At 32.2% G+C, this 24556-nt stretch overlaps 1 protein-coding gene across 1 annotated transcript; it reads right to left on the reverse strand.

The window, feature by feature from the left end:
* Positions 1–5904: 5904 nt before the first annotated feature.
* LOC148941008 (uncharacterized) lies at positions 5905–22008 on the reverse strand. Its single transcript, XM_089105138.1, has 4 exons — positions 21999–22008; positions 16680–16853; positions 8198–8371; positions 5905–7172 (listed from the first exon to the last, which is right to left on the reverse strand). The coding sequence occupies exons 1-4, from the start codon at positions 22006–22008 to the stop codon at positions 6034–6036; spliced, it is 1497 nt and encodes a 498-aa protein (XP_088961264.1). The 3' UTR covers positions 5905–6033.
* Positions 22009–24556: the final 2548 nt, after the last annotated feature.

The following is a 24556-nucleotide window of genomic DNA, read 5'->3' on the forward strand; positions in this document are numbered from 1 at the left end:
TACTTTGCAAGATTATCTTGAGGGTTGAATTATCCTATACCCTTTTTTATTGCGTTCTTCAAAAATAAACATTTTTTTTTCTTTCTATCTTAGCTTGTCATGTAAAGATGTACATACGTTTGTTTATACTTTTCAATATTCTTTCTGGAGCCAGTTAGACTGTAGAAAGGGTTAGAATAGTTAATGAATTTTTAATTATAATGTAAAGACATCTTAAAACTTTACTAAATTGTCAGTGCATAACAGTTTTAAATATTCCTATAAAATTGAACTTAATTTGAAAACTCTTGCAAAAAAGGTTACTCTTACAGGATTTTCTTGACTAAATCTCATCTCGATAGACAAAATCGAAATTCATAGCTCGATGTCAGACTTAGTGCCGTCGAAAAATATGACACACTTGTATTTCACCTTAAAGACAAAATAGTCATCATAATAAATTTGTGAAGATATTTTTCTGTCTATTATTCTTTTTGTGGAAATATGTAGCCAAAATTGTATATTTATTGTGTGTTTTTTTTTGTTCCTTGAGTTATTCAACATTGATTCAGGTGAGGACTCTTATAATAAACAAATTTTCTATCAAACGGTTCTTGTTAGTGAACATAAAGTAGTGATCAACACATATAATATATAAAACAAACTCTAAAAACTGGAATTATTATACCAGTAAATAGCCTATTTCAAAATACGTTTATTTTTTTTATGATTTAATATAAGACAGAATAATCAAATTTATTGATACATATTAACATGTACAAGCATGAAAAAATTTGCCTGACTTTCGAAAAAAGGGGGACACACCCCCTAAGATGGAGTAAGGGGGAGAACCGGTCTTTACTGGATGTTTCCTTGGGGGAAGGAACCTTTCTATGAAGGGAGTGCAGTATTTCCCAGCATTATTTAAAAAACGATCGGAAATAAAATATAAAAAAAAGTTTTTTCAGCTGGAAGTAAGGAGTAATATTAAAATTTAAAATAATCAAAAATCATTACGTATATGAGTGGGTTCGCCCCCTAGTCAGTACTTTGCTCTTTACGCCAAAGTTTTTTTAGTGCAAACAAGTTTTTTCAACTGAAAGTAAGGAGCAACATTAAAACTTAAATCTACCAGAAATTATTACGTTTTTGAGGGGGTTCACCCCCCAGTCAGTACCTTAGTCTATATGCTAAATTTTGAATTTGGTCCGAATTACCCATATCTGAATCCACTGAACTTTTTAGGATGAGTGAGACCTCTTTTAGGATATCTTTGTTCTAAATTAAATCTTCGAAGGACAAAAAAATCATCGCGCTTCACCTCCCCCCGTTCTACGCACTCACTCCCTGGCAATTTACTATAAATGAAGGTTTTAAAATTATATTTTATAGTAACATATATCTTAAACGGAGAAGTTTTCCTTGCCTAGGAATATCCTAGTTCCATAAACCCCCCCTACCCCTGAATATTAGTACCTCCCAAAGAAAAACATGGCAAAATGAAATTTGGTTCAAAACTATAGGATAAGACTTGGATATTTAAAGTCTCTATGTCAGCAGCTTACAAAGGTTGTGTCGCATTCTGCTGTGGTACAGAGTGGTTTCATTCCAGAGAAAGGAAGTTGTGCAAGCCACAACAACTTTAAACTTGTTTTGACAATTGAAAAAAATTGGTGGAGAATTTTTCCCAACAAAGAATGGGTGTAAAGAATAAAGATTATTCACGCACAATTTAATTTTTTGTTTTTATGGGTAAGTCTGAGTGGTCCTTAAAGGATGCGTTCAAATTTCAATGCAAAACACTTTGTACTTTTATTCTAAAAATGATATTTTTTTTAGCCCCTATGGAATCGCTAAGGAATATAGAAAGGCTCCCAAACCAGGTGGGACAAAGCAATATAAGTCTCAAAGGAAAGCTAAACCTTCTTTAACTGTTTGGTACCATATTTTTTAGCTTAATGTTGATGATTTTTCACCTACAGTTTTTTTTTCTGCTTTTCTTTTAATTTGGCACCACCTACAGCCATAAATCACAGAAGTTCATAAGAGTCTTTTAAACAAAAATAGATTTTAAATTTTTTGTCAAAATTTTTAAGATAGTTGGTTAGGAAAGTGTGTAAATTACTCTTTTTCACTTTCCATTAGATCTTCTCAACAAAACTAAAAAAAAAATCAAATAAAATTCTCAAATTTTGAAAACCCTATATTCCCGGGGGGAGGAAATTTTCTATGGGGGATATTTTCTGCGAGGGGGTATTTTCCTCGGGAGGGGGGGGGTAAACACATAGAACCCAAGCGTTGTTTAGACTTTTACCTCATATTCTATTTAGTTTTTTTTTTTACTTTATTCAAACTTACGATGACAAATATTTTGGCTTTAAAGAAGCTCATTACTTCCACTTACAAAACCCAGTTTTCCCCTATGATATAATTTAATATCGTTATTAATACTTTATTCAGGGTTGTCATAAAATAACAGATATTTCTCCTCCCTCAATATACCAATGTTTACTAATAATTTGAGAACAAAGTCTTACTAAGGTTATAACAAAAATTGAACTTTTTTTAATTATCCGTTTTAGCCTTCAAGTATAAAGTTTTTCACAATATCTGCCACACTGCAGCTTTCAAAAACACAAGGAGAGAAAGTAAGATTCCGCGAGTCTTATAATCAGCTTAGTCAACCCCCACCCCCACCGCCTACGATTGCTATTCATCTGAAACATCTGAAATAGGAAATTTAATCATGTGGCCCCATTGGCGGCTCAGGTACTATACCTTCAAATTTTGATCTCCACAGCACTTCGTTATAATTTGGCGTTAGTAACCGGTTGGATTTATTAAATAAACCAATGAAACCACAACTTTTTTCAACTGAAATTACAAAGCAGGGTCGAAACTTATAGTGAACAGAAGTTATTCTGTTACAGCTTCATCCTTAATCCTCGCTCTTTGCTCTAAAAAGCAAGTTATATAAAAATACTTCAAATTCAACGGCCCGTGTGTTCTATGACTCATTCCTAAAGTAACGAGTCATAGAGCGATAATAAAAACTAACTGGCTCATAGAGCAAGGGTTGAGAAAGGAGCAACTCCACTCATATTTAAAATGGCTCTTGTTTCTCTTAAGCTTAAATCTTGGTTTTATAAATATAATTTCTGATTGTTTTTCAAATTTTGACAAGAAATCCTTTCCCGCTTTCTGTGTAAAATTGGCCACAAAATTTTTCTAGAATCTTACCATGGAAAAGCATAACCCATGAAGGTCTTTTTACCGCTCAAGGACCCCATTCCCACAAAAAAATACCACTTTCAATAATAAATTTTTTATATTCCGCGATCAGATATACTATGTGTGTACGGCGGGCAAACTGTATAACTTGTAGTTCATTCTTCTGGGACTATAAGGGATCATTTCCTCCCCAAAGATAAATTATTGGACCTTTCTACTTTTTAAATCAAATTAATAATTACAAAATCTGTTATTATAGGAGTAAAAAGAGTCGTGGACCAGGTGCTAGCTACCCTCCAATCTTTTGTTATACTTAAAGGTCACTAATATTTGTGATTCGCGATCAAACAAGCCCTCTCCTTATCTTCTAGATTGGTTCGCTAAAACTGGGCCTGGGGAACGAAACATATAAACCCGTACCACTTCTTGTAGAAAATCCAGGATTCTAGATATAAAATAGACGTTCGAAACTTCTGCACTTGGGCTCTCTAATTTTCTGAGTAATATCGTGTTTTAAATTTTAATGCAGTTTCCTCCTTTGTCAAAAATCAGGTGAATTTCATCAGGCCCGTGGATTTTGAGGAATGAATTTCATTTTTTGTTTCGATTGCTGTTGGACCGAGTCACTCTTTCCTTACAGACCACTAACACAAAATACTTGATATTTAAATATATTCTAAGACCACACTTGTCAAATATGATATGAAAGTCACGAAAGGAAAGAAAATAACAATATGAAAAATGTAATTAAAATAGATGGGTAAACAAGGGTTTTGTCAGCCAGTGTGAAACCTTGATGACGAAGAGACAAGAAAATATATCAAAAAGGACTTCCACCAGACCGTCCTCTGTGCCAAACAAAATAGAAAGAAGAAAAAAAAAATAACGAAAATCTCATGTCATCACTCTCGTATGAGCTTAAGAAACAAAACAAGTCTTTTGACGTCAACTCTCAAACATGCCCCTTTTCCACAAGAATTAATTTTTATTTTAAAGTTATTTGGCCACATCACACCTGTTTCGAAAATGCCTCAGGGCGACCATTCCTGTTTTCGACCGACCCCACAAAAACTACAAAATAGGAAAAGAAATTGGGAAACCCTAAAAAGTCTTTTGCCAGACATGAAATCAATACATTTTTTAACACTATTTTAAATCTCTAAAAAAACTCAAGAAAGCTCTGGTTTCAGTAAAACATTCATTTTTAAGAATCATTCAAATATATCGAAATACTCTATAATATAGGAAAAAACCCATATTGAATGAGTCTATACACCAACTAAAACATTTTGATCAGTTCTTGGACCCCTTTGTGGTAAGATCTCACTGATACAAGGACTTAAACTTTTATATATCAAGCATTGTACGCTTACGCTAAACAAAAATAACCGTTAAACACTATAATTAATCTATATAAAAAAAAACACGTTATAAGCATATTCACATAAATCACTTAAAATAGAATATATTTTCTTTTTACATATGATATTACTGTATAATTATGTTTATTTTCTAAAAAAATTGCAAATAGTAGCAATATCCAAAAAACTCATTAAACACTTAACAAAAATATAAAATATTGGTACAACTGACCCTGAGTTTTTTACTATAATATACATTACAAATAGAAGTAAATACATCAAAAAACAGATTGTCAGAAGATTAACCGGCATTAATGAAAATAGAATATTTTTCTTTTTTAATTTTTATTAATATTGAAATTTATACTTTTGGTAAATTTCAAAGTAAACTGCAAATAGTCAAATAGAACACAACAAAAAATTAACACTGAAAATACATAGAATAGAGTTGTACAACTAACCCTTGAGTTTTTTCACTATAAGATAAATTACAGCTTGAAGCAAAAAGAATTCTCACATACAAAGATCATAGTCGATCGGTTTTTAACACGTATGCATTCTAAATGGAGCTTGAGGTAAATGTTCCTTATATTTGTCACATTCGAAAAGTTCTTTTCAAATAGATTAATGATAATAAGCTACAGCGGATTTTAAACGTATTCTTTATTGATTGTTAACAATTTTGAAAGGTTTTTTTCTCCAGGATGAGTTCTTGATGATATTTTAAATTGGTACTAGCAATAAAATATTTCTTACGTACGTCACACTCGAAAGGTTTTTCTCCAGAATGAGTTCTTTGATGATTATTTAAATTGGAATTAGAAGCAAATCATTTCTTACATAAGTCACACTCGAAAGGTTTTTCTCCAGTATGAGTTTTTTGATGTTTATTTAACTTGGCACTAGAAGTACAACATTTCGTACATGCGTCACGCTCGAAAGGTTTTTCTCCAGTATGAGTTCTTTGATGAAAATTTAAATTTACACTTCAAATAAAAAGTTTCTCATATACATCACATTCCAAAGGTTTTTCTCCATCATGAGTTCTCTGATGAGCTGATAGTGTGCATTTCTGATTGAATGCTTTCTCACATTTATCACATTTGAAAGGTTTTTCTCTAGAATGAGTTCTTTGATCTATATTTAAACAGGAACTAGAAATAAAACATTTCTTACAGACATCACATTTGAAAGGTTTTACCCCTGTATGAGTTCCTCGATGATTAGAAAGGTGGGGTTTTTGGCTGAATGTTTTCCCACAAACATTACATTTGAAAGGTTTTACCCCTGTATGAGTTCTTTGATGAATAGAAAGGTGGGCTTTTCGGCGGAATGTTTTCTCACATATATTACATTTGAAAATCTTTTCTCCAGTATGGAGAAAAGGTTTTTCTCCAGTATGAGTTCTCTGATGAGCTGATAGTGTGCATTTCTGATTGAATGCTTTCTCACACATATCACATTAGAAAGGTTTTTCCCCAGTATGAGATGTTTGATGTCTAGTTAAATCGGAACTAGTAGTAAAATATTTCTTACATACATCACATTTGAACGGTTTTTCTCCAGTATGAGTTCTTTGATGAATAGACAGGTGGGTTTTTTGGCTGAATGTTTTCTCACAAATATTACATTTGAAAGGTTTTTCTCCAGTATGAGTTCTCTGATGAGCTGATAGTGTGCATTTCTGATTGAATGCTTTCTCACATATATTACATTTGAAAGGTTTTTCTCCAGTATGAGTTCTTCGATGAATAAAAAGATGGGCCTTTTGGCTGAATGTTTTCTCACATACATCACATTTGAAAATCTTTTCTCCAGTATGGAGAAAAGGTTTTTCTCCAGTATGAGTTCTCTGATGAGCTGATAGTGTGCATTTCTGATTGAATGCTTTCTCACACATATCACATTTGAAAGGTTTTTCTCCAGTATGAGTTCTTTGATGAATAGACAGGTGGGTATTTTGGCTGAATGTTTTCTCACATACGTCACACTCGAAAGGTTTTTCTCCAGTATGAGTTCTTTGATGTGTTTTTAAATTGGAACTAGAAGTAAAACATTTCTTACATACATCACATTTGAAAGGTTTTTCTCCAGAATGAGTTCTTTGATGAATAGACAGGTGGGCCTTTTGGCTGAATGTTTTTTCACATATATTACATTCGAAAGATTTTTCTATAGTATGAGTTCTTTCATGTTTATTCAAATCGGAACTAGAAGTAAAACATTTCTTACATACGTAACACTTGAAAGGTTTTTCTCCAGTATGAGTTATTAGATGATCTGATAATGAAGATTTATGGCTGAATTTTCTCTCACATATATCACATTTGAAAGGTTTTTCTTCAGTATGAGTTCCTTGATGTATATTTAAATCGGAACTAAAAATAAAACATTTTTTATAGATATCATATTTGAAAGGTTTTTTTCCAGTATGAGTCTTCCGATGATAAGATAGGGTGGACTTTCGGCCGAATGTTTTCTCACAAACGTTACACTTGAAAGATTTTTCTTCACAATTAAAATTCTCCTGTTTTGCTACATTATCTTCAGCAAATACACTAATGTTACTTAGTATCTCACGTTGATAATTCAAATTCAATGCTGTTTTTCGACAAGTTCTCTTCAGACCAGGCAGGATAGATGTTCCGCATTCCACATGATTTCACATGATACCATTATCATAGGACACTGCAACAGGGAGAGCAAAAATAATGCAATTTTTTTCAAGATTATTCCCCACAGTATTAAAATTTCTTCCTTTGCACAATAATATAAATAATTTAATGATCCTTCAGCAGTTAATTAGTCTATAATTGTATATGTGGAAATCAATTTCTGACTCCTCTACGAATTCTTTATTCGTAAGACACTGAATAAAGCCAGTGTATATTTTTTTCTAACAGTCTAAGAATAAATTGTGAAACACAGAACCCATTAAAGTTAATACTGTTAATGTTAGGAATTAATCTTCTTAAAAGTGGGTCACCTATTAGATATTACTATATGCTTTTCATGGAATATCTAAACTCTCAACTTTAATCAGTTAACACAGTTTGTTCACACAGAATAATGATCATATATTGACTTGTAACTATTTCTCACATTTTTTTTACTGTATATATTATTTAAAATAATGTTGTATAATATCAAAAGAATTTTTACAAAATAATATCAAAAGACTTTGCCAGGGGCGGTCAAAATAATCGAACCTTCATCTCTAAAGCAAATAACAAATTCATAGTGAAGCTCATTTAAGTTAAATTTTCCAAAAGCACGTTTGTTTTGCATTTTTCAATTATCTTAGTTGTACATAAAAGATGACCTAGTGTGCCCCCCACCTCTTCTTACTATCACATATGTTTTTCAAAATATTGGAAGAGAGTTTAAATAAGACAAACAGTCTCGGCATTTTAGCTAGTTTTTCTTCAAAAGACCCAGTTTCGGGAAAGAAATGTCATGTCCCAACTACTCCTGTCTCCGAAACCCCTAAGTAAATAAATATACTTCTGTATTTACGCAAGATTGTATATACATATATATATGTATATATATATATATATATATATATATATATATATATATATATATATATATATTATATGAGTAAGTAAATACAAAAAAAATACCATCGTCCTTATTACTATTTGGCTCCAATTTAAGAGGGCGGCAATCTGGTTCAGGCATTGCATATTTGTCTCTAGAAAAACTTTTCTCTATGAGAACTTCCTCTTTACACATTAAAGAAGGATTAATACTTCCAAACAGACTCTTATCATCATCTGGTAGTGCGTCATCAAGTTCTAAAGAAAATTTAAGGCAAATTTAGATAAGAAATTTAAAACGATGATTTTATGATTTAAAACGATGATTTTATGGTAAATAAGTTCAAAAAAAGAAGACACATCTTTCGGGGGGAAGGATGGCTGACTTTTCTTGTTTTTGTCATAGCACAATTGAACAGCTTACGGTAAATAACTATAACTAGAGTAAAAACAACCCGTTCCAAAGCAAAAAACAACAAAACAGATGCTTGGAGACAAATATGCACCAAATCAATATCAATTTTTTGATATTGTGGTATTAAACAACGGTTTAATGAAAACAGGCGGTGCGGAAGGTATATTTGCAGCTATGCTGAAAAAATTTAGCACAAAATTCCCGACGCACTGCAGTACAAACTCTGCATGAAATTACAAATTGACCTGATATGCTTAAACTTAAAGAAACTTGAAGGATTTAGGTTGTAAGTAAACTACCACAAACTAATAATACATAAGAAAGGTTTGACCCCCCCCCACTTCTCCCTGACAGAGAACCTTTGCTTTTAACCGTAGCATACGCTTTAGTAGGAGTATGATAAGTATTTACCCTATCTTGAAACTTTCAAATAAAAAGTGAGCAAGCTTTGGGGACGGGTGACTGTTGATAACAGCAAGTTTTATAAAGGAGAGATAGGAAGTTAGAACCAAAAGATGCATATTAGAGACTCCAAGTAGAGGTGTTAGGCATACTCCTAAGCATTAATATTTTTTTCAAAATCATTTCTGCGAGTTCTGCCTTTCCTCAATACTATCTCTTTTTGTGTTAAATTTGGTTCATTTATTTACTAGATGTATTTAAAAATAAAAAAAAAAAAAAAATCACAGTCAAATCTTTTTTATTATAAATATTTAATTTAATAATGATTTAGAAAACTTATTACTTGAAGAATGCAAACTTAATAGCAGGCCACTTCATTATTTTTCAATACTACTAATACATACTATATTTTAATATTTAAAGAGACAGAGATAATTTTACATAATAAGAAAAGCAATAAAAAGAATCCATAGTAGGAGTCGGCTGCAACAAGATGCGCAAGGAAACTGATTTAAGCGCCTTTTCCATTCAGAAAGTGACAAAAAGAAACTATTCAGGGGCAGTAAGAACAGAGACACAGGGACTGCATAGATCCTCGTCACTGTATTTCCTTAAATTTTACCTCGAAGACAGTCCTCCAGTTCGGACGTGAATAAGGGGGGGGGGGGTAAAATTCAAATATTTAATTAAATTGTTTTTTTTATTATTCACTATAAGAAGCAAAAAGGAAAGTAACAAAATAACAAGATTATATTGCTGTAGTAAAACCTCATACATTATGGGTTACTGGCAAATCCCGGCCCACAATAACCGAGAGTAAAAATATACTTAAACAAACTCTTTTTCCTGAGTAAAATCCAATATTATTCAGAATAGAATCCGATTCAAGAGTGGAAACTGTTGGCCACAACCAACAAAACAATATTTGGGAGTTATGAAAATAAACTTGCATAAATTTCGAAAAAAGCCTGAAATCATTCAAATGAATTTAATGACGCTTGAAAAAAAACTTATTATTTGAAGCAGGAAAACTTAAATAGGCCGTCTAATTATTTTTAGTCACTTCGTCATTTTCGTCACAGGACAACTCATATTGTTCGTCACTTTCGTCACAGGACAACTAACCCCCCTCTCACACCACCTTTTCCCCAATCTCATCCAATCAAATTTTTTAGATAGCCATTTCATTCAACGTAGTTGGAAGTTTTAAGAATTAGTTCTTTAAGGATGACATTAGAAAATTAGGTCTTTAAACTCCGGTTTAAAAATAGTAACTGATACTCCATGGCTAAAAACCTAGAAAACCAGAGCAGCAACCCCCATCTCAAAAATCACCTGAAGAAGGTAAGCAGGTTATTCTCCAATATGAAAAACTATCTTCATCTATAAAACTCTCTCTTAATTAGCTTTCAAATTTTTAGTGATAGAATATTGACGTATCTAGAGGGCAAAATTCCAAGGGGAGGGAGGGGAGGGATGGCAAAAAATTAAAAATTTCGACAAAGTAGTGTATCTTTCGTCTATTTTACAACAGAATAATTTTGGGGTCAATAAAAGGTTTAAAAACATATTTTTTGTTGTTTTACAGCGCGAAGGATATTTTTCACCATATTAACTTCTTTGATGCACATTTAAAGTGAGCCAGTAATCTTAAAAAACAAAATGAACATTTATTATGTTGCAAAAAGGCAAACTTTCTGAGTCTATGATTAAGGGTTGTAATTTTTTCTTTTTGCTCTGCAAGAAAAATTACAAAATATGACAAAAAGTGAAAGGCCGAAATGAAAAGACAAAAAGGGATTTTAGTGACTGCGTTTGCCCCTGCTATAGTTTGGCTTACTATTTATATGTCGGTGAAAAATTTTCAACAGTTTTCAATAATATATGCCCTTTTGAAAATTTGGACACATATAATCTCCTTTGATTTGGTTTTACACCTCCTTAAATTTCTCTGAAATCTGAACTTAATACCTATCATTGCTAGGAAATTGTATCAATACTATTTTCAAAAACTAGAATTACTTATACTCTTTTGAATTAATTCAATTGAAAGAACAGATTTAGCAATAGAAGTTGCTCTGAAAGTTTCATTTCAATGATCTCAGACATTTTTGATTTAGCGTTGAAATGAATTATTTGTAACTAACATACATACGGTGCCATTTGATTCACATCTAAAGCAACATAAACTTTCAATGAAGAAGTATCATAAACAACAGATTTTGCTGCACATTTTTAAAATGTTAAATGATAGTTTACATAAAAACAATATTACTGTCGAATGAACTGTAACAGTATGAACTGTTCCTTCAGAGATCTTAGTTTAGACACAAAAATGTCCTTCCTTATATATGACCGGCAGACATATACTTTGCAGTTTACCAACTTCAAGACCTTGCTCCGTAGACATATTTCAATTTCTACCATATTGTCCCGACTAGTATGACACATAGAATTTTATCATGGCAAGTATATAAACGAGAATACAAGAACATACATCATAGGCAGGGCAAAAGTACTGGTTAAGTAAAGAGTAATGTTAGCACAATGAATCATTTACTTATTATTATTTTTTTTTTTTTGGTTTTAGACAAAGGCACTTCTTATCGAAGGAGTTGTCATAGAAACTTCGAACAAGGCTCATTTAATCGGAAATATAATTAACAGTGATTGAATGGCGACTAGCCCCCCTCTCGCGCCCCTCATGTCCCCACACCCATCCAATAAAAATTTTGAGATAGCCATTTTGTTCAAAATAGTTGTAATGTCTAAAAATTAGATATTTGCGGATGAACACCCTTCTAAAGCCCTCAGGGCAACGATTGTAAGTTATGCCCTGGAAGCATATAAGGTTAATAATAAAAGGATGATCATATAAACCTCGGAGGGAGCTCTTGGATTGGCTAACAGAAGCTTCCGTGCCCTTCAGTAGAGTCATTTGTATTGGTGGAGGGTATTAACTCCCCCCCCCACACGCACAAGCCCCGTATGTTACCAAAAAGAAACTGATAGAGATTGTGAGGTGTCCATTTTTTGTAGTAGAAACTTTAAAAAAGATTCATTCGACTGGACACTGAGAGGGCTTTTACCATTTTTAACAGTCGAACGTGATTCGCGGGACACTACCCCCCCTCCCATGCCCACCATTTTGCCAACCACATCCTATCACAAATTTTAGTTAGCCATTTGGTTCAACGTAGACGTAAGGTTCAAAAATTAAGTCTTTGAGGCTGACAACCCCTCCAGAGTCCTCAGGGCAAGGGTAGTAATATAAACCCTGGGGGCACATATAATATATATAGAAAAGGTGATAGTATAAACTTCGGATGGGGCTAATTGAATTGGTGATCAGAAGTTCTAGCGGCTTTTTAAATATTCGAAGTAATCAGAGGGTGGATACCCCCCCCCTCACATCCCTCTGTATTTTCCTGAAATGCGTCTCACAGCAATTTTGGTATAGCCATTTGTTGTCGTAGAAACTTCAAAAATAGCTCAGCCGATTGGAAATTGAGAGCAATAGCACCCTTTTTAGTAGTCAATAGTGATTGAAGAGCGAATAGCCCATCCTACCACGCCAACTATTTACCCAAAAAAACTTGGAGATAGACATTAGGTTAATCGTAATTTACCGTTCGGTATATCACTTATTTACGGATGTCACCCCCCCCCCCACCACAGCCGTCAGGGCCCGGGGTGTAACTTATGCCCGGGGGGCAACTTCGGGACGTGCCGAAAGGGGGATCACATTCACGGCATTTTAGTTTTCATTTGACTAAAAGGAAAATTACTGTGAATAGTTAGTTTAATATAGATATAATGGTACATATTCCTTAAGGTTTTGATAATTTTACATTTATTCAAATTAACTAAAGTCTGAAAATATCAGAATTGCTTTAGAGTCTTCAACGGGAAAGTGAATGCAAAACAGATATTTTTGTTTAAAAAACACAAGACAAGTTTGTTCTAAAATAAGATGAATAGCTGATATTTATAAATTATAGCTAATAAGCCATTATATTAAGATATTTATATTTTTTTTTATGTTCTATATTACAAAAATTTTGAGATAACCATTTGTTCAAAAGCAGTCGAAAGATCCCATAGCAAGGCCTTTAGAGTTGATACAACCCCCCAGACTCTGGGGGGCCGGGTTGTAAGCTATACCCCGGGGGCATAAAAGCATGTCATGGTAAGTGGGTTTGTTTGAACTTTATAAGAAGTTCATTTGATCGGACATGTATCTTTCTAGTTCCCTTTTAAGAGTCACACTTAATTTAAGGCACCTAGACCCCCCCCCATAACCATCGGTTTTCCCCAAAAGCATTCAATTAAAACCGTGAGATAGCCATTTAGATAACAATAGTCCAAAGAGCGTATAACAATGGCTTCAAGGCGGACACAACCCTTCAGAGCAAAGGTATAAGAATGGTAAGTTTAGCCCAAGACATATAAAGTTCTTATGGAAAGAATGATCTAATAAACTCGTGATGAAATAAGGATCATTTGATTGGACGTTGAAAGATCTAGTGACCCTTCTTAAGAATCAAAAGTGGAAAGAGAAAAGCCCACATCCTCCCACAATCTTATCATTTCCCAAAACACATTTCCCAAAACACATTCAATCAAAATTTTAAGAGAACTATTTTGTTCCACATTATTGAAAGGTCCAGTAATTATGTCTTTGGGGATGTCAACCTCCCCAAATTGTCAACTTATGTTATTAATTTAGACCTTTAAGGTTAAGTTGTGTGGGATTTTGAACTAGCCAGAAGGCACTATATGTATACTTTCAATACTACCACTACAGTTAATATAACTAATGACGCTAAAGGTATTAAGATGAAACTCTTAGGGAACGTTTAGGAGTTTCAGTTAACGGAAAAAGCTGTAGGCATGCAAGTTTTCAAAAGGACATATAAGCAATATCATAGGCAGCATCACTCTAGAATAGCCAGAAAAATCATTGAAACTTTTAAAGGAGCTAATTTAATTCAAAATTAAAAGTTTTGTTGCCCTTTTTAAGAGTAAAAAGAGATTGGAGGGCAAGTAGCCCTTCTCTCAAGCCCATTTATTTTCTAAACACATTCAGTCAAAACTTTTGAGACAGCCATTTTGTTCAGCATAGCAGAATGGTCCAGCAACTATGTTTTTAGTGATATCAGGCATGTCAACCCCCTACAATTATACAATTGGCCCATTATGCTTTAAAACTAAATGCTGCTTTAAAATAAATCAAAAGGCATCGTGTTTATGGTTGCCAATAAGACACCTTAGCAGTATATCGAGAACGATTTGGGTTATTAAACTGAAACTTTTGGGGATACTACTATTACTGCTCCTGCTCATACAATTTTAACAAACAAAAAGAACGTATGTGTATCAAGGTTGTCAAAAAGAATAGGTAGAATCTATTAGGAATATGAATTATATTATGTTTTATTTTTTAGCTGAACTTCAGAAGCTATAAAATTAAATTAAAAAATACTGTTTCTGTCAGGAATTAAAAATTGATATAAAAGTTTCTCCAACATACGAATAGCCACCCAAACTATGCATTCTCATAGAAAAAAAATGAAGATATAAAATACAATTTTTTCCATGAAAAAGACTATGTCAATAAAAAACGAATATAAATTAATTTAAAAAGCTTTTTCCCCAAAACGTATTTTTCAAAGAAAAGTAAAGAGATCCATTAAGCTAAGAATCAGAAAAACTAAAGTCAAATAATCTTCCAAGCGCGAAACTATCACAAACCACTATCAATAAATAAATGAAACTCAAAACAAACAGAAATTACAGCAAATGGCACATTCAAACTCAAAAACGAGCAAAACTTAACATGAGTAGGGCTGATAACCCCAAGACCAGAACCATGGGCGTAGGCAGCATACTGTCTAGGGGGGGGCAGTCGATAGTGTGATGGAGGGCTTTTTATCAACTGCTTTTCCAACCATATGCTTTTTCAGCCATATCTAATGTAAATTTGAAGGTCTAGAGGGGGGAGGCAGGGGGGGGGCGTGACCAGAACGCAACTTGCACTTTACTGAAAACAAAATAAGTTTGAAATGTTTTCACTTTCTTACTTTCATAAATAAAAAATTATCCAAACCTTAAGGAATAGACATATATATATATATATATATATATATATATATATATATATATATATATATATATATATATATATATATATATATATATATATATATATATATATATATATATATATATATATATATATATATATATATATATATATATATATATATATCTGTCAATTAAACTGACAATCCATGGTCATTTGTTTTTTTTTTCAGTAAAGAACAAATTCCTTTCTGATCTAGAATAGGCATGGGGGTTATGTGCCCTATTTAGGAACCCGAGTCCCCAGGATACGGCCTTGTTCAGAACCGGAGTCTAGGTCGATTCGAACCCGGTAACCCCCCTAGATACGGCCTTGATAAGAGACTTTGTATAGGTAAATTTAACTAAGCAATGTTTTTGTAAATAGTAATCCAGTACGATACATCTTGAAACCCTTCTAAGAATTCGCATTCAGGATTAACAACTGTTATTGATGCTTGTATTAACAGCAAAAGGATATCTAGAAAAATATTTTTTTTAGTAGTTTCAAGAGAGCTTGAAACATTGATATGGCTGTTGTCTTATTTCTCATGCACTACAGGGGCATGAGAAATATATCGCTTACGACTGTTTAAGAGTTCATTTAAAAACTTTTTGATGCACTTTTTGATGCACATATACTTCATATAATTCTCCTTAAAGACACCATAAAATCTTATAAGCACTTTATACACTAATGCTGTTGTAACCAATAGGGTGAATAGCTTGAGATATTTTTCCAAAGCACCTAGTGAAGTGTTTAAAGCATGTCTAGAGTACTCGTTATCCAAGCATATTTATCAGTAACAAATTGATTTATATTTCTAAAAACATACAAAGAAAAGAAAAAAAAGAAAGAGATTAAGAGCAGACACAGATGAGGCCCTGTATTTATTATTTTTTTAACATCAATTTATTTTAAAATTTTTCCAAAAAATTCTGAAAAAGAGAACGAAATCTCAGGAGGATTATTTTTACTATTTTGCATTGCTAAAGGAGCAGTGAAATATTGCAGAGAAGTGAAATATTGCAGAGCACTGAAATGGATTATTAGAAAATCAAAAAAAAAGAGATTAAAAGCATATTCAATAGTAGCCATTAATTTTTTTTTACAGCAATTAATAGTAAAGTTTTTTGGGATTAAATTATGAAAAATAGCACTAAGCCTGATGAGGATTCTTTTTTCTCTTTTGACCTGCTAAAGGAGCAGTGAAATATTGCAGAGCACTCAATTGGATTATCAGAACCACACGTCCCGAGACGTCTAATTTTTTGGTTTTGGTATACAAATTTTGTATTTTGATTTGTATATGCATATTCTTGTTGTTGTTAATACTGTAACTAAAAAACTTAGTTAAGATACTATAAATAAAAACTAATGAATCCATTCCAAATACAGTTGTAAATATGAAAAAATAAACAAATCTAACGATAAGTTGAAAATTACGACAAAATTCTACATTATAAAATTTCAAATGAAATTAAAGAGTATTTATTTAAAGTAAAAGCAATAATAAATCCATTAATTTGATACTTGAGTTGGTACCACATCTTTACCAGTAGGAGGAAATCTTTGATTTTATCTTAACAAACAAATGCACAAGAAAATACAAAAAAACAACATACCACCGACCACAATAACAAGTGGCTCCAATTTCAGAGGTCGGCAATCAGATTCAGATTTGGCAAATGCGTCTTTTGAGAAACTTTTCCCTTTCAAAACTCCTTCTTTAGGCAACAAAAAAGGATCAGTACTTTCAAACAGATTTTCATCATCATTTGGCAGTGCATCTTCAAGCTCTAGAGAAATTTTAAAGCTAATTTACTTAGAGATTTTGGAACAAAAATTTAGTGATGTTTAAAAAGGCTAAAAAAAAAAAAAACATTTTCCCTTTCTAAAAGAAAAATTTATAAAAATATTATAAAAAAAATTATTAATAAGTAAAATTTTTAAAAAATAAAAGAAAAAAAATTATATTTAAAGATTGCCAGAATGTATTTGCATTCATCATAGCAGAATTTAACAGTATATGATAAATAACTATAAGTAAAGTGAAAACAAACTCTTGCCAATAATGAATAAAACAAACAAAAACAAAAGTTTGAAGACAAATATGTGCCAAAATCTCATATGCTTAGCCTTTATAGAATTAAATAGGTTTAGGGCACAACTCAGGAAGAATATTCTTGCAGCAGCCTCAGGTAGCTCTTTGGGTGATTTGGGTGATTAGCTATTTGGGTGACTCTTTATTTTAGTTGTTTCAAAGTTTTGGAAAGAAAAACAATTTTTATATTTAGAACCCCTTTCCCCTTTTTAACAAATTGAAAAGCCAAATCCAAATCTAGGAGAATTGTAAAGCAGATTAAAGTAGGGTAAAGGCACCGATGATTCGACAGTGCAATTTCGGAACCACTGTTGAAATTTTCCTTCAAAACGGGATAGCTCTGCTTAGCCGTGACTTAGAGCACCATCTCTTGGAGCCGTCGTTATATTTCGACGGTGCGAAATGTGGACACTATATCCGGTACATCCAGATAAGAAAAGAACATTCAATTCGGTCAGTTTCCTGTTTTCAACACAAAAGGAGCTCCCGACAATTTTTCAGGTATGTAATGTTCAAACTGTCATTACTTGGTTATTTATTGCAAGAAAAAGTTGGGATAAGCGCCAATGTGTCGAGATACATCTGATCTTTTCTGAAATGTAGCCACATTAGCTTTTTCTTGATAAAATTAAATGAAAATGGCGACGGAAATTGCATTGTCAAAACTAGGTTCCAAGTGTCGAAAATTCTTGTTCGATACAGTGGAATACCAGGCGGACTAAAAATGTTCCTTCAGTCGCATTCAAGCGTAAATATCGGCTTCTATCAAGGGATTTATTTCTTTGGTGAATATCTTGTAGTAACCTTGTCGAAATTTTAGACATACAGCAACAGGCCCTGTCAAAATATAGGTGACTATGTCGAAACTTCACTGAACATGTAAAACAGATGAGAAATAATAGGTGTCGAAATTCCAGGATCCACTGACGAAACCATAGGCACCATAGCTGTCGAATTTACGGGTGCTTTCTGCACAACGGGAGATTTTGAGGATTATTATTTCTAATAATAGCCTATTTCAGATGAAAGAACATTTAAACAAAAGGTTTTGTTTTTAAACTTTGAAGTTTTACTTACAGACACTGGATTTTTCCATCATCTGAGGAACTGCCGCTTGGCCTCATACCATGCAGGGGCGTAAATTGCTATGGGGCAGGGGGGGCAGTTGACCCCCCCAGACCTCGTTTTGCCCCCCCCCCCCAGATTTTTTTAGATTATATCCTTATTTATCCTTCATCCGAATAAAAAATACAAATTTTATCGAATACAAAATCTTATACAAAATGACGCGTAGGCCTATGTTTTGGACGAAACTAAGAATCTGCATATGAAAATAAAATCCACTAAACCAAATAAACTTCTTAAATTTCTTGAAATCTACTCCCGTTTTCCTAGACCCTATCCCTTCCGAAATGCTAGTGAAACAATTTTGTTATACTAAATTTGGTATACTGAATACTATTTGTATTTAATAACGTATATTAAAATTTGTTGTACCGATTTTGTTATACCAAATACTACATACTTGAAACGATTTTGTTAGTTTTATTACTTCTACTTTTTGCATAGTCTTTTATACTTTAATACATTGAATGAAGTTGAAGAAAAACAAAGAAACAAGAATATACGTGTCAAATACACCAGGTTCTGCCCATAAGTATTCCCCAAGTATTTAGATGGGTGTCGAATTGGGTTCCGACTTGCGTCAAAAACAGGTAACTTTTTTGTTGTGTCGAATTTGTAGGTGAAAATGCTCTAATTTCGGAAAATTGGAGTTTTGTACCCTTTCCAGACAAAACTTCAAACTTCTCATCAAACAGTTAGATTCCTAGATGTTTTTCTTACATACTGAAACCCTTTTCAAACCGAAAGTCTTTAAATTAAGACTTCTAGAGTAGAAAAACTGGTTTTTTACAAAAACCTGTTGAATCATCGGTTCAACACCCAATATGGGTGTCGAATTAGGGTCCGACTTGTGTCGAAAACAGGCAACTTTTTGTTGTGTCGAATTTGTTGGTGAAAATACTCTAATTCCGGTAAATTGGAGTTTTGTACCCTTTCCAGACAAAACTTTAAACTTCTCATCAAACAGTTAGATTCCTAGATGTTTTTCTTACATACTGAAACCCTTTTCAAAAATTAAGACTTCTAGAGTAGAAAAACTGGTTTTTTACAAAAACTGTCGAATCATCGGTACCTTTACCCTATTAGGGAAATGGCATGAAGCAGGGGGCCATTTAGATCCCCTGTCCAATTTTTAACAAACTGCAAAAGGTAACTCCAAATTAAAAAAAATTGTAAAGCACAGGTTAAATTATTATGGAAAGAGCCAAAAGCAGGGGGACATATCTGTCATATTTAGTTTCATTTGAATAAAAAATTTAGTTATGAAAAAATTACAAACTACAATAAACAAACTAATAAACAAGTTAATTAAAACAATAAACAAATTAATATTACACAAGATGGATTTGAACCACCAATCCTCCCTTACAGAGAGGATTTGCGCTATTAAATGTAGATTATGCTTTATCATGGAATTATTATTATCTACTGTACCTCGTTATTTGGAAATAAAGAGCGGGGGAGTTTGGGAGAGGGGTAACACTTGATAAACGAAATTTTGTTAAAGGAAAGATAGGATAGTATTGCCACAGGAATCAAATGAGACCCCAAGAAGAAGTCCTAGAAATGCTTTAGAATATTTATAAATTAATTGAAATTATATCCAAACGGTTAGTTTTTCGTCAATACCCACTTCTATTAAAAGAAGTATTCTTATACTTTATAATACAATATACAGAATTAATAGTTAACGTAGTGTTTTTGATTTTAGCACCAGAATTTTTTTAAAAACCCTTGGTAAATACACGATATTCTCAATCAAGGAAGCAAAAGTAAACAATTTTATTGTTTTTCACTGATTATAGTATACATTGTTTTATAATAAGGCAGAAACAGGGATAATTTTACATGATGAGCAAAGTAAAAAAAAAATCATCCTATGTTTTACTGCTAGTTATTTATATATTTTTAATGTATACATAATAACATTTGATATACATGGCCTACATAGGTATATAATATATTTCACATACAGTAATTCTGAAAAAAATCCAGAGTTTACCGTTGAGTGATATAGTGATATAAACATAAAATATATTGTTCTTTATTAAGGGCATATTTATTAGTATCTGTTGCTCCTTGAAACTTGAAAATAAAGAGTAAAGGAGTTTGGGAGAGGGATTATTCTTGATGATTCTTGACTATCCTTTAGAAACATATATTTCAGAGGTATTATCCTCTCAAATTATAAGGGGATAATACCTCTAGGTAGATGTATTTATCCTCTTACCATAATTCTGTATTTTTGACAATATTAGCTTTAGCACCCTCTTACATATTAAATTTTATTTTTATCAGGATTATTTCATGTTTTATCAGGATCACGCCCCTTATTGTGATTTTTGAGCCTGGACCCCTCTTACTACTTGATAAATACTGACAATTCATACCTAGTACAATTCATGACAATTATGAAAGATTAAAAGAGTTGTTCTGAATATCAGATGGATGTCCTAAACCTGTATCAAAGTTGAATATCCTAAAAAGTTAAACATCCTAAGCATCCATGTACCAAAATTAAACATCCCAGTTAAACATCAGTCTCGGCCAAACAACCTAACATATTCATTTTGCAATCTTTACATGTTTGAAACTTAATGTTTAATATTTAAATTTTGATAATTGAAGATTCACAATGAATATCTAAAAAATAGTGTGAGGCATTTAATATGTTAATTTCTCGGAAATTCTTGCAAACCAAAAACTTCGTAATTTGGTAAATTTCGGGGCAATTACGATTTAACGGTAGGGATACACAAGTCCTCTAAAAACTAAATCAATATTTCTTCTTTATTTATACTCCTCTAATTTCAAAACTGCAAAAAAGCACAAAAGTGTCAAAATAAGCATCAAATTAATGGAACCCCACATAAAACTAATTACCTTGCTTGACAGCAGTGACATCGAAGAGGATAAGTTCTTTAATGTTTCAGCATTTGAAGTGAACAGTCAGCTCCCCCTCAGAAATTTTAAGACTATATCTTCAAAAGAGAGGAAGAAGAACAAAGTCTAGAAAATAGGTGAGACAGACAAGAAAAAGGATATAGATCAAACACATACCAAAATTAAAGACAACTTTATATTCATTTCTAAATGCATACTAATAATCTGCAATAAAGATAGTTGTGGTTTAAACAGACTTTGTTGGTCTTCCCAGAAACCTACATTGCAGATCTTCAGTTCCAAGAAAGTTGGCATTTTGCAAATGAATAATGCATTCATTTGTGTGGCAAACAGATACTAATATTTTCTTGTTTTAAAAAATGATCTAGATAGGTCACAACTTTAGGGAAATTTGTTTTCTAACACAGCAATTTCATTGTATTTTTTTTTTTTTTTTTTTTTTAATTAGATAATGACAACATACAGGCAAAAAAACCAAACAAAATTAAAAAAATAGACCTTACAAAAAACAAGAATCCAGAATAGTGTAATACTAAATTAATATGTATATACAAGAACCACATCTAAAATGCATTTCACATGAAACTGCCACTTCATCCTGCCACTATACTTTAATCAGCTCATATTTGTTTTATATTTCTTTTCATTTCTTAGTTTTAAAAAACAATCATAGTTTTTTCCCTCTAAAACACCACACTAAAAACCATATGAAATTTCGATTTTATAAATGTGATTGATTTAATCTATTGGGTGACAAACACTTTTATTTTGATACTTTATAGTGGAATCACAAGATTTCAAGTACGAATACCCATCCCCATATTAACATTATTTCATAAAAGAAACAGTGTGTGCCAATTTTGCGGATCTACCAACATTTCCTGCGGATCTTATAAAATTCATCTTAGTGACAAGGATGACATATATAAACACATTCCCTATTCTGAATGAAAGGGAGACTAACACCTAAAATTAAATTAAAATACTTATTGTTAAAATTTGGGCAGATTAGGTAGTCTATAGACCACTCATGTCATGTATAAATTTCATAAGTCCCAGAAATAAAAACAAGGTAGAAATAGTAACTTGATAGCACCGTCCCGTATTATGCTTCAAATTGTTATGTTACCTATTTTTATTTTTTATCAAAGTATAAGTACCATGCACCCTGGGAAAGTTTGACTTAAATGTAAGTATTACTTCAAAACTCTCCTTAAGTAATAAATATTTTTGTAAGTACTTTATTACTTACTGGCTTAAGTATTTCCTTTTTACTTCCAAACTTAATTACAAAAGCACTGAAATTTTACTTATAATTCATAACTCACCACTGTAGAGTATCTACTCAATTTTTTAGTAGATTCTGAAAAAAATCATACAAGGAAGCTGAATAGTAAGATATACTACTTGTAGTTATCAGACAGATTGAACTAGCAGAAAGCTCTCATGCTAATATTTACAAGAAAAACTCATAGGTCAATAGTACCAAATAGTCTATGATGATGCTTTCTGCCAGTTGTCAGTGGTAACATGCTTGCCCTCAGATATCTAATTCGGAACCCTTACAAAAAGGTATCTAGCAAAGATTATGTTAATTTTTTCAACATTTATTACAAACTACAGCAGCTCTTATCTGGACAAGACAACTCAAATCTATTTGTTCTTAAAAGACTTCCATTTGAACTTATGCAATTTTTGGCATTGTGGGTGCAAAATTAAAAAAAAAAGAAATTGAATAAGCAAAAAAAAACATAGGCAAACAATAATCAAAACTAAGCTAAATTAAATGACACCAAAATGTTTGAGAAGATTTAGCTATCTTTTGAAAGGATAGTTGGCTTTCGGAACCAACAAGCTCTAAACTGTTAAAGTTTTTATGGACAAAAGTAATGTCAAATTCTATGAGTTTGTTTTTCTTATCTTCCAAGTGTAAAACTACCACAATTTACCATTAAAAAAAAAATGAAACCCAAAACTAACAAGAATTAAAATATATCCTAGTCAAACTCAAAACTAGCACAAATTAAAAGGAGTAGCCTATGGCTCTCAACACCTATGTCTTTTTCAAACCAGAAAATAATTTTCACATTACTTAAAAAAAAGATAACTGTCTATTGTCTTTTCGATATACATATTCTAATATATATTCCTTATAGCCTTAATACTTCTTTATTTGTTTAAGTAAAAAAAGTGAAAAAAAAATTAAAAAGTATTTTTTTTTAAATAAAGTGAAAATTATGCTTATGTAGGGAGAATAAACATCAGAAAAATTGGTGTCACAGATTTTTTAAACTCGTCAGGTTTTTTGAGTGGCACATAAGACAAAAATACTAAAATCCCCCCCCCCACCCAGAAAAAAAAACTCAAATAAAATTCTCAAATTTGTAAAGCCTTATTTTCCATGGGGGGTATTTACCGGGGGGAGTGTTTTCTGGAGGGTATTTTCCGGGGGAGGGGGTGGGGGGGTAAACGCCGGCCACCTCTTTTTGCATGGTTTGGTCTCGTTCTCTATGAGTCACATAGTATTTTCATTGCAATCATATTTCTCTGAATTGTATGCTATAGTTTCTTTGTGACCATTGTTAAAGCATTGCATCACCAGAAAGGTAGCTAGCTCTACATATTAACCTCACCTTCAGGTGTTTGTGAAAATTTATTGCGGCATGGATTTGGTCCTTCAGAGCATCAGTTGGACAACTTTCACACAGCTTAAATGTTCTTTTTATCTATTTTTCCGTCAATTTAAAAAAAAACTGTCTATTCCATAAAAAAAGGCTATTCAGCTGACTATCTAGTTTACTTGTTTAAAATAACTACAATTTTTTACTTAAGTAATTCTCATAACTAATACTTAGAGCCAAAGGTTAATCCCCAAGAGTTGCAAATTTAACATAAGCTAGCTAACACGGAAACAAGTTCGTCTGTTATAGCTGTAGTCTTGTCTTTTGGCAGATAATGAGTTTAACAAATACTTGACAACCATTAGTCAAATATATACCACACGTAGGGGTCAATTCAAAAACAAAAAACACTCGATCGTCTTTATAGCCAATTTTTCTTGATACATGTTTTTTTTAGTCCCTATTTGATAGTCACTGCTTCTGAATGGAAACAAATTCGTTTGCTATTTTTTTAATTTTGTAAATATCTTCTTTGTATTCTGATTTGGACCCATGACAGATACATATCAAGATATTACAGAGTCTTTAAAACTCGCAAGAAAAATGGATAATCTAGTATCTAAATTCAGAGTTAGATGCACGTCAGTAGTCGATTTCCCCCTAACAGCATTTCATTGATGTGAGTCATTCTAATTTTGTAATTCTTATGTTTGTTTATTTGTGCTGATACGTGTGTGTGTCCCTGGTA

Source organism: Artemia sp. Qi Xiang Cuo, chromosome 19 (genome assembly GCF_049724085.1).
Source record: "Artemia sp. Qi Xiang Cuo chromosome 19, ASM4972408v1, whole genome shotgun sequence".
Classification (NCBI taxonomy): domain Eukaryota; kingdom Metazoa; phylum Arthropoda; class Branchiopoda; order Anostraca; family Artemiidae; genus Artemia; species Artemia sp. Qi Xiang Cuo.